The sequence below is a fragment of the Oncorhynchus clarkii genome, chromosome 11 (assembly GCF_045791955.1).
Source record: "Oncorhynchus clarkii lewisi isolate Uvic-CL-2024 chromosome 11, UVic_Ocla_1.0, whole genome shotgun sequence".
In the NCBI taxonomy this organism is placed as follows: Eukaryota; Metazoa; Chordata; class Actinopteri; order Salmoniformes; family Salmonidae; genus Oncorhynchus; species Oncorhynchus clarkii.
In genome coordinates this window covers 3,573,178-3,585,677 of record NC_092157.1, presented here as the reverse complement: position 1 = coordinate 3,585,677, position 12,500 = coordinate 3,573,178, and the positions used below count along the sequence as shown (strand labels likewise).

The window sequence follows — 12,500 nt, the reverse complement described above, 5'->3', positions numbered from 1 at the left end:
AGATGTTATAGATGTTATAGATGGTATAGATGTTATAGAAGTTATAGATGGTATAGCTGTTATAGATGTTAGATGTTATAGAAGTTATAGATGGTATAGCTGTTATGGATGTTAGATGTTATAGATGTTAGATGTTATAGATGTTATAGATGGTATAGATGTTATAGAAGTTATAGATGGTATAGCTGTTATAGATGTTAGATGTTATAGATGTTAGATGTTATAGATGTTAGATGTTATAGATGTGAGCCAGATGTTATAGATGTGTTATAGATGTTATAGATGGTATAGATGTTAGATGTTATAGATGTTAGATGTTATAGATGGTATAGATGTTATAGATGTTATAGATGGTATAGATGGTATAGATGTTATAGATGTTATAGATGTTATAGATGTTAGATGTTATAGATGGTATAGATGTTATAGATGGTATAGCTGTTATAGATGGTATAGCTGTTATAGATGTTAGATGTTATAGATGTTAGATGTTATAGATGTTATAGATGGTATAGCTGTTATAGATGTTATAGATGGTATAGATGTTAGATGTTATAGATGTTAGATGGTATAGCTGTTATAGATGTTAGATGTTATAGATGGTATAGCTGTTATAGATGTTAGATGTTATAGATGTGTTATAGATGTTATAGATGTTAGATGTTATAGATGTGAGCCAGATGTTATAGATGTTAGATGTTATAGATGTGTTATAGATGTTAGATGTTATAGATGTGTTATAGATGTTATAGATGTTAGATGTTATAGATGTTAGATGTTATAGATGTTAGATGTTATAGATCTTAGATGTTATAGATGGTATAGCTGTTATAGATGTTAGATGTTATAGATGTTAGATGTTATAGATGGTATAGCTGTTATAGATGTTAGATGTTATAGATGTTATAGATGTTAGATGTTATAGATGTTATAGATGTTAGATGTTATAGATGGTATAGATGTTATAGATGTTAGATGTTATAGATGGTATAGATGTTAGATGTTATAGATGTTATAGATGGTATAGCTGTTATAGATGGTATAGCTGTTATAGATGGTATAGCTGTTATAGATGTTAGATGTTATAGATGTTATAGATGTTAGATGTTATAGATGGTATAGATGTTATAGATGTTAGATATTATAGATGGTATAGATGTTAGATAATATAGATGTTAGATGTTATAGATGGTATAGCTGTTATAGATGTTAGATGTTATAGATGTTAGATGGTATAGCTCTTATAGATGTTATAGATGTTATAGAAGTTATAGATGTTATAGCTGTTAGATGTTATAGATGTTAGATGTTATAGATGTTAGATGTTATAGATGTTAGATGTTATAGATGTTAGATGTTATAGATGTTATAGATGGTATAGATGTTATAGAAGTTATAGATGGTATAGCTGTTATAGATGTTAGATGTTATAGAAGTTATAGATGGTATAGCTGTTATAGATGTTAGATGTTATAGATGTTAGATGTTATAGATGTTATAGATGGTATAGATGTTATAGAAGTTATAGATGGTATAGCTGTTATAGATGTTAGATGTTATAGATGTTAGATGTTATAGATGTTAGATGTTATAGATGTGAGCCAGATGTTATAGATGTGTTATAGATGTTATAGATGGTATAGATGTTAGATGTTATAGATGTTAGATGTTATAGATGGTATAGATGTTATAGATGTTATAGATGGTATAGATGGTATAGATGTTATAGATGTTATAGATGTTATAGATGTTAGATGTTATAGATGGTATAGATGTTATAGATGTTATAGATGGTATAGATGTTATAGATGGTATAGCTGTTATAAATGTTAGATGTTATAGATGTTAGATGTTATAGATGTTAGATGTTATAGATGTGAGCCAGATGTTATAGATGTGTTATAGATGTTATAGATGGTATAGATGTTATAGATGGTATAGATGTTAGATGTTATAGATGTTAGATGTTATAGATGGTATAGATGTTATAGATGTTATAGATGTTATAGATGGTATAGATGGTATAGATGTTAGATGTTATAGATGTTAGATGTTATAGATGGTATAGATGTTATAGATGGTATATATGTTATATATGGTATAGATGTTATAGATGGTATAGATGGTATAGATGTTATAGATGTTAGATGTTATAGATGTTAGATGGTATAGATGTGAGCCAGATGTTATAGATGTGTTATAGATGTTAGATGTTATAGATGTTAGATGTTAGATGTTAGATGTTATAGATGTTAGATGTTATAGATGTTAGATGTTATAGATGTGTTATAGATGTTAGATGGTATAGATGTTAGATGGTATAGATGTTAGATGGTATAGATGTTAGATGTTATAGATGTATTATAGATGTTAGATGGTATAGATGTTAGATGTGTGATAGATGTTAGATGTTATAGATATTATAGATGTTATAGATGTTAACGTTATAGATGTGTTATAGATGTTAATGCTATGGATGTTATAGATATTATAGATGTTATAGATGTGTTATAGATGTTAATGTTATAGATGTTATAGATGATATAGATGTTAGATGATATAGATGTTATAGATGTTATAGATATTATAGATGTGTTATAGATACTAGATGTGTTTTAGATATTATAGATGTTATAGATATTATAGATGTGTTATCGATATTAGATGTGTTTTAGATATTATAGATGTTATAGATATCATAGATGTGTTATAGATATTAGATGTGTTTTAGATATTATAGATGTTATAGATATCATAGATGTGTTATAGATATTAGATGTGTTTTAGATATTATAGATGTTATAGATATTATACATTTGATAATATAGATGTGTTATAGATTTATAGATATAGATGTATTGATATTATGTGTTTAGAAGTTATAGATGTGTTATTGATATTATAGATGTGTTATAGATACTATAGCTGTGTTATAGATATTATAGATGTTATAGATGTTATAGATATTATAGATGTTATAGATATATTATAGATGTGTTTAGATGTTACGTGTTATAGATGTGTTATAGATGTTAGATGTGTTATAGATGTTATAGATGTAATAGATGTTAGATGTGTTATAGATGTTAGATGTGTTATATATGTTATAGATGTGTTATAGATGTTAGATGTGTTATAGATGTTAAATGTTATAGATGTGTTATAGATGTTAGATGTGTTATATATGTTATAGATGTGTTATAGATGTTAGATGTGTTATAGATGTTAAATGTTATAGATGTGTTATAGATGTTAGATGTGTTATAGATGAGTTATATATGTGCTATAGATGTTAGATGTGTTATAGATGTTAAATGTTATAGATGTGTTATAGATGTGTTATAGATGTTAGATGTGTTATAGATGTTAAATGTTATAGATTTGTTATAGATGTGTTATAGATGTTAGATGTGTTATAGATGCTGGATGTGTTATCAATGTTAGATGTGTTATAGATGTTAGATGTGTTATAGATGTCATAGATGTGTTATAGACATTAGATGTTATAGATTATGTTAGATATTAGATGTTATATATGTTATAGATGTGTTATAGATGTGTTATAGATGTGTTATATATGTTATAGATGTGTTATAGATGTTAGATGTTAGATGTGTTATATATGTTAGACGTGTTATAGATGTGTTATATATGTTATAGATGTGTTATAGATGTTAGATGTGTTATAGATGGTAGATGTGTTATAGATGTCATAGATGTGTTATATATGTTATAGATGTTATAGATGTTAGATGTGTTATATATGTTATAGATGTGTTATGTTATAGATGTGTTATAGATGTTATATATGTGTTATATATGTTATAGATGTTATATATATTATAGATGCGTTTTCAATATTATAGATGTTATATATTATAGATGTTATAGATATTATAGATGTGTTTTTAGATTTTCTAGATGTTAGAGGTGTGATAGATGATATAGAGGAGTGATAGATGATGTTAGATGTTATAGATGTTATATATATTATAGATGTGTTTTCGATATTATAGATGTTATATACTATAGATGTTATAGATATTATAGATGCGTTTTCAATATTATAGATGTTATATATTATAGATGTTATAGATATTATAGATGTGTTTTTAAATTTTATAGATGTTAGAGGTGTGATAGATGAGGAGTGATAGATGATATAGAGGAGTGATAGATGAGGAGTGATAGATGATATAGAGGTGTGATAGATGATATAGAGGAGTGATAGATGATATAGAGGAGTGATAGAGGAGTGATAGATGATATAGAGGAGTGATAGATGATATAGAGGAGTGATAGATGAGGAGTGATAGATGATACAGAGGAGTGATAGATGATACAGAGGAGTGATAGATGATATAGAGGAGTGATAGATGATATAGAGGAGTGATAGATGATATAGAGGAGTGATAGATGATATAGAGGAGTGATAGATGATATAGAGGAGTGATAGATGAGGAGTGATAGATAATATAGAGGAGTGATAGATGATACAGAGGAGTGATAGATGATATAGAGGAGTAATAGATGATATAGAGGAGTGATAGATGATATAGAGGAGTGATAGATGATATAGAGGTGTGATAGATGATATAGAGGAGTGATAGATGATATAGAGGAGTGATAGATGATATAGAGGAGTGATAGATGATATAGAGGAGTGATAGATGATATAGAGGAGTGATAGATGATATAGAGGAGTGATAGATGATATAGAGGAGTGATAGATGATATAGAGGAGTGATAGATGATATAGAGGTGTGATAGATGATATAGAGGAGTAATAGATGATATAGAGGAGTGATAGAGGAGTGATAGATGATATAGAGGAGTGACAGATGATATAGAGGTGTGATAGATGATATAGAGGAGTAATAGATGATATAGAGGAGTGATAGAGGAGTGATAGATGATATAGAGGTGTGATAGATGATATAGAGGAGTAATAGATGATATAGAGGTGTGATAGATGATATAGAGGAGTGATAGATGATATAGAGGAGTGATAGATGATGTTAGATGTTATAGATGTTATATATATTATAGATGTGTTTTCGATATTATAGATGTTATATACTATAGATGCGTTTTCAATATTATAGATGCTATATATTATAGATGTTATAGATATTATAGATTTGTTTTTAAATTTTATAGATGTTAGAGGTGTGATAGATGATATAGAGGAGTGATAGATGAGGAGTGATAGATGATATAGAGGTGTGATAGATGATATAGAGGAGTGATAGATGATATAGAGGAGTGATAGAGGAGTGATAGATGATATAGAGGAGTGATAGATGATATAGAGGAGTGATAGATGATATAGAGGTGTGATAGATGATATAGAGGAGTGATAGATGATATAGAGGAGTGATAGATGAGGAGTGATAGATGATATAGAGGTGTGATAGATGATATAGAGGAGTGATAGATGATATAGAGGAGTGATAGATGAGGAGTGATAGATGATATAGAGGAGTGATAGATGATATAGAGGAGTGATAGAGGAGTGATAGATGATATAGAGGAGTGATAGATGATATAGAGGAGTGATAGATGATATAGAGGTGTGATAGATGATATAGAGGAGTGATAGATGATATAGAGGAGTGATAGATGAGGAGTGATAGATGATATAGAGGAGTGATAGATGATATAGAGGAGTGATAGATGATATAGAGGTGTGATAGATGATATAGAGGAGTGATAGATGATATAGAGGAGTGATAGATGATATAGAGGAGTGATAGATGATATAGAGGAGGGATAGATGATATAGAGGAGTGATAGATGATATAGAGGAGTGATAGATGATATAGAGGAGTGATAGAGGTGTGATATATTTTAAAGAGGGGTTATAATGTGTTATAACCTCAGTAGGGCTCTGTGGGCAGGTGGAGGCCTTGTATCCCAGCTGCAGTAGCATGGCCTCGGCAGCATTCCGCTTCGCCACCTTCTTATTTGGCCCTGTTCCCGTGGCTACCTCGCCACACACCTTCACCTGCACAGACAACACACAGACAGACAGCAGTACCTTCATGAGACGTTGTGTGTTCTCCTACTGTATACCACAGAGGACTACATTTCCTATTATATATTACAGAGAACTACATTTCCTATTATATATTAGAGAGGACTACATTTCCTATAATATACTACAGAGGACTACATTTCCTACTATATATTACAGAGGACTACATTTCCTATAATATACTACAGAGGACTACATTTCCTACTGTATACTACAGAGGACTACATTTCCTATAATATACTACAGAGGACTACATTTCCTATAATATACTACAGAGGACTACATTTCCTACTGTATACTACAGAGGACTACATTTCCTATAATATATTACAGAGGACTACATTTCCTATTATATACTACAGAGGACTACATTTCCTATTATATATTATAGAGGACTACATTTCCTACTATATATTACAGAGGACTACATTTCCTATAATATACTACAGAGGACTAGATTTCCTACTGTATACTACAGAGGACTACATTTCCTATAATATACTACAGAGGACTACATTTCCTATAATATACTACAGAGGACTACATTTCCTATTATATATTACAGAGGACTACATTTCCTACTGTATACTACAGAGGACTACATTTCCTATAATATATTACAGAGGACTACATTTCCTATTATATACTACAGAGGACTACATTTCCTATTATATATTATAGAGGACTACATTTCCTATTATATTACAGAGGACTACATTTCCTATTATATATTACAGAGGACTACATTTTCAAAATACCAAGTTTATTAGGTACACCCATCTAGTACCGGGTCAAACCCCCCCTTTGCCTCCAGAACAGCCCAAATTCTTCGGGCTATTGCTCAATTGGTAACAAGGGACCTAATGTGTGCCAGGAAAACATTCTCCACACCATTACACCACCAGCCTGTACGGTTGACACCAGGCAGGATGGGGTCATGAACTCATGCAGCTTAAGTGTTCTTCCAGATCCTGATTCTGCCATCAGTGCGACGCAACAGGAACCGGGATTCGTCGGACCAGGCATTGTTCTTCCAGATCCTGATTCTGCCATCAGTGCGACGCAACAGGAACCGGGATTCGTCGGACCAGGCATTGTTCTTACAGATCCTGATTCTGCCATCAGTACGACGCAACAGGAACCGGGATTCGTCGGACCAGGCAGTGTTCTTCCAGATCCTGATTCTGCCATCAGTGCGACGCAACAGGAACCGGGATTCGTCGGACCAGGCATTGTTCTTACAGATCCTGATTCTGCCATCAGTACGACGCAACAGGAACCGGGATTCGTCGGACCAGGCATTGTTCTTCCAGATCCTGATTCTGCCATCAGTACGACGCAACAGGAACCGGGATTCGTCGGACCAGGCATTGTTCTTACAGATCCTGATTCTGCCATCAGTACGACGCAACAGGAACCGGGATTCGTCGGACCAGGCATTGTTCTTCCAGATCCTGATTCTGCCATCAGTACGACGCAACAGGAACTGGGATTCGTCGGACCAGGCATTGTTCTTCCAGATCCTGATTCTGCCATCAGTACGACGCAACAGGAACCGGGATTCATCGGACCAGGCATCGTTCTTCCAGATCATGATTCTGCCATCAGTACGATGCAACAGGAACCGGGATTCGTCGGACCAGGCAGTGTTCTTCCAGATCCTGATTCTGCGATCAGTACGACACAACAGGAACCGGGATTCGTCGGACCAGGCAGTGTTCTTCCAGATCCTGATTCTGCCATCAGTACGATGCAACAGGAACCGGGATTCGTCGGACCAGGCATTGTTCTTCCAGATCCTGATTCTGCCATCAGTACGATGCAACAGGAACCGGGATTCGTCGGACCAGGCATTGTTCTTCCAGATCCTGATTCTGCCATCAGTACGACGCAACAGGAACCGGGATTCGTCGGACCAGGCATCGTTCTTCCAGATCCTGATTCTGCCATCAGTACGACGCAACAGGAACCGGGATTCGTCGGACCAGGCATCGTTCTTCCAGATCCTGATTCTGCCATCAGTACGACGCAACAGGAACCGGGATTCGTCAGACCAGGCATTGTTCTTACAGATCCTGATTCTGCCATCAGTGTGACGCAACAGGAACCGGGATTCGTCGGACCAGGCATTGTTCTTCCAGATCCTGATTCTGCCATCAGTACGATGCAACAGGAACCGGGATTCGTCGGACCAGGCATTGTTCTTCCAGATCCTGATTCTGCCATCAGTACGATGCAACAGGAACCGGGATTCGTCGGACCAGGCATTGTTCTTCCAGATCCTGATTCTGCCATCAGTACGACGCAACAGGAACCGGGATTCGTCGGACCAGGCATTGTTCTGCCAGATCCTGATTCTTCCATCAGTACGACGCAACAGGAACCGGGATTCGTCGGACCAGGCATTGTTCTGCCAGATCCTGATTCTGCCATCAGTACGACGCAACAGGAACCGGGATTCGTCGGACCAGGCATTGTTCTTCCAGATCCTGATTCTGCCATCAGTGCGACGCAACAGGAACCGGGATTCGTCGGACCAGGCATTGTTCTTCCAGATCCTGATTCTGCCATCAGTACGATGCAACAGGAACCGGGATTCGTCGGACCAGGCATTGTTCTTACAGATCCTGATTCTGCCATCAGTACGACGCAACAGGAACCGGGATTCGTCGGACCAGGCATTGTTCTTCCAGTGTTGATGATCACGTGTCCACTGGAGCCTCTTGTTCTTGTTTTTAGCTGATAGGAGTGGAACCCGGTGTGGTCGTCTACTGAAATAGCCAATCCGTGACAAGATCAAATCAAATGTATTTATATAGCCCTTCGTACATCAGCTGATATCTCAAAGTGCTGTACAGAAACCCAGCCTAAAACCCCAAACAGCAAGCAATGCAGGTGTAGAAGCACGGTGGCTAGGAAAAACTCCCTAGAAAGGCCAAAACCTAGGAAGAAACCTAGAGAGGAACCAGGCTATGAGGGGTGGCCAGTCCTCTTCTGGCTGTGCCAGGTGGAGATTATAAACCTAGAGAGGAACCAGGCTATGAGGGGTGGCCAGTCCTCTTCTGGCTGTGCCGGGTGGAGATTATAACAAAACATGGCCAAGATGTTCAAATTTTCATAAATGACCAGCATGGTCAAATAATAATAATCACAGTGGTTGTAGAGGGTGCAACAGATCAGCACCTCAGGAGTAAATGTCAGTTGGCTTTTCATAGCCGATCATTAAGAGTATCTCTACCGCTCCTGCTGTCTCTAGAGAGTTGAAGGTCTGGGACAGGTAGCACGTCCCTAGTGCTGTCTGGGACAGGTAGCACGTCCCTAGTGCTGTCTGGGACAGGTAGCACGTCCCTAGTGCTGTCTGGGACAGGTAGCACGTCCCTAGTGCTGTCTGGGACAGGTAGCACGTCCCTAGTGCTGTCTGGGACAGGTAGCACGTCCCTAGTGCTGTCTGGGACAGGTAGCACGTCCCTAGTGCTGTCTGGGACAGGTAGCATGTCCCTAGTGCTGTCTGGGACAGGTAGCACGTCCCTAGTGCTGTCTGGGACAGGTAGCACGCCCCTGCTGCTGTCTGGGACAGGTAGCACGTCCCTAGTGCTGTCTGGAACAGGTAGCACGTCCCTAGTGCTGTCTGGGACAGGTAGCACGTCCCTAGTGATGTCTGGGACAGGTAGCACGTCCCTAGTGATGTCTGGGACAGGTAGCACAAGAACTGACGAGATGTGTGTTCTGAGATGCCGTTCTGCACACCACTGTTGTACTGCCCTGTTATTTTCCAGTTTGTGGCCCGCCTGTTAGCTTGCACCATTCTTGCCGTTCTCCTTCGACGTCTCTCATCAACGAGCTGTTTGCCTCCCACAGGACTGGCGCTGAGGGGACGTTTTTTGTTTGTTTGTCGCACCATTCTCGGTAAACCCTAGACACCGTCGTGCGTTAAAAGCCCAGGAGTTCGAGCGTTTCTGAGATACTGGAAACGGTCGCGCCTGGCAGAGACAATCACACCACGCTCAAAGTCTCTTAGGTCACCAATTAGCCCATTTTAAAACTCACTCGAACGCAAAGTGAATGTCTCGATGCCTGTCTGCCTGCTTGATATATAGCAGGCCACAGATTTCTAGAAAACCAGAGAATTTTGCATCCCTTGTTGTTGGGAGCCACTACTACTACTACTACTGGCCATTTTGATTAAACTGCGTAGTGTTGATCTATCTAAATGTTCACATCAACATTTCATTTCAACACTTCATTAGTAAAACAAGGATGGATAAATATATAAATATGTTTTGGTCACTTTAAGCAAACAGACTGACACAGAGGACTAACAACATTCCAGAACCTCAGTAGCAGTGACAGACAAACAAGTGTCAGGCTTAGTCCGAAATGGCAAGCTATTCCCTAGATAGTGCACTACTTTTGACCAGAACACTGGTCAAAACTAGTGCACTAAATAGGGAATAGGGTGGAATTTAGAACACAACCCTTCAGTGCACTGCCTGTCTACCTCAAGAGGCTTAACAACAGTCAACAACGGGGGCTTTGAGTGTTTCAAGTAGCTCTGAAGGAAGCTTTAAATAAATCACACAATTACCCGACAACAAACACCTAATAAAATGACTTTATTGATGATCCAATAATTCAATTATATAATTTTTTTTTTTAACTCTCTCTATCGCTAACAATCCATCAGACTCAAGGTAAATAGATGGGTTTAACTAGACTAACAAGCCAGGACAGAGTGAACCCTGTGCTCTCAGTCAGGACAGTGAACCCAGTGCTCTCAGTCAGGACAGAGTGAACCCAGTGCTCTCAGTCAGGACAGAGTGAACCCAGTGCTCTCAGTCAGGACAGAGTGAACCCAGTGCTCTCAGTCAGGACAGAGTGAACCCAGTGCTCTCAGTCAGGACAGTGAACCCAGTGCTCTCAGCCAGGACAGAGTGAACCCAGTGCTCACAGCCAGGACAGAGTGAACCCAGTCAGGACAGAGTGAACCCAGTGCTCTCAGTCAGGACAGAGTGAACCCAGTCAGGACAGAGTGAACCCAGTGCTCTCAGTCAGGACAGAGTGAACCCAGTCAGGACAGAGTGAACCCAGTGCTCTCAGTCAGGACAGAGTGAACCCAGTGCCCTCAGCCAGGACAGAGTGAACCCAGTGCTCTCAGTCAGGACAGAGTGAACCCAGTCAGGACAGAGTGAACCCAGTGCCCTCAGCCAGGACAGAGTGAACCCAGTGCTCTCAGTCAGGACAGAGTGAACCCAGTCAGGACAGAGTGAACCCAGTGCTCTCAGTCAGGACAGAGTGAACCCAGTCAGGACAGAGTGAACCCAGTGCCCTCAGCCAGGACAGAGTGAACCCAGTCAGGACAGAGTGAACCCAGTCAGGACAGAGTGAACCCAGTGCTCTCAGTCAGGACAGAGTGAACCCAGTCAGGACAGAGTGAACCCAGTGCCCTCAGCCAGGACAGAGTGAACCCAGTGCTCTCAGTCAGGACAGAGTGAACCCAGTGCTCTCAGTCAGGACAGAGTGAACCCAGTGCCCTCAGCCAGGACAGAGTGAACCCAGTGCCCTCAGCCAGGACAGAGTGAACCCAGTGCTCTCAGTCAGGACAGAGTGAACCCAGTGCTCTCAGTCAGGACAGAGTGAACCCAGTGCTCTCAGTCAGGACAGAGTGAACCCAGTGCTCTCAGTCAGGACAGAGTGAACCCAGTGCTCTCAGTCAGGACAGAGTGAACCCAGTCAGGACAGAGTGAACCCAGTCAGGACAGAGTGAACCCAGTGCTCTCAGTCAGGACAGAGTGAACCCAGTGCTCTCAGTCAGGACAGAGTGAACCCAGTCAGGACAGAGTGAACCCAGTCAGGACAGAGTGAACCCAGTGCTCTCAGTCAGGACAGAGTGAACCCAGTCAGGACAGAGTGAACCCAGTGCTCTCAGTCAGGACAGAGTGAACCCAGTCAGGACAGAGTGAACCCAGTGCTCTCAGTCAGGACAGAGTGAACCTAGTGCCCTCAGCCAGGACAGAGTGAACCCAGTGCTCTCAGTCAGGACAGAGTGAACTGCTTTATGAATAGATAATAATTTCGTTGTCCTAGTAGTACATCAGTTTATACGGGACATTGACGCAGGAATAACCTTTTTAGAACCCAACCTTGTCATTTTTAACGTAATCTTGTCATTTCCATGTGATGTTATGTGATTACAGTATTATATTAGGGTCAGTGTGGTATTCAGAGTCATATGCATACCAAATGGTACCCTATTCCCTATATAGTGCACAACTTTTGACCAGAGCTCTATGGGTCTCTCTGTGGGCTCTGGTCTAAAGTAGTGCACTACATTGGGAATAGGGTACCATTTGGTATGCACATTACTCATTGAGTTGCCGCAACTCTACTGTAACCTTCTCCTCGTTATAAAATCATTGATCTGATCGATTAGTCAATCGGAGAGATCAATGAAGCATAATCAAGT

At 39.0% G+C, this 12,500-nt stretch overlaps 1 protein-coding gene across 2 annotated transcripts in view; it reads right to left on the bottom strand.

Annotated features, from left to right (window-relative positions):
• The window catches only part of LOC139420128 (staufen double-stranded RNA binding protein 2), a 349,406-nt gene that overhangs the window by 220,006 nt on the left and 116,900 nt on the right, over positions 1 to 12,500 (bottom strand). The window contains exon 10 of one of the 2 annotated variants that reach the window (XM_071169872.1): positions 5,879 to 6,007. In XM_071169872.1, coding sequence (XP_071025973.1) covers positions 5,879 to 6,007 — 129 coding nt within the window. Of the gene's footprint in view, positions 1 to 5,878; positions 6,018 to 12,500 lie in introns of both variants that reach the window. The other variant, XM_071169871.1, reaches the window with a different exon arrangement.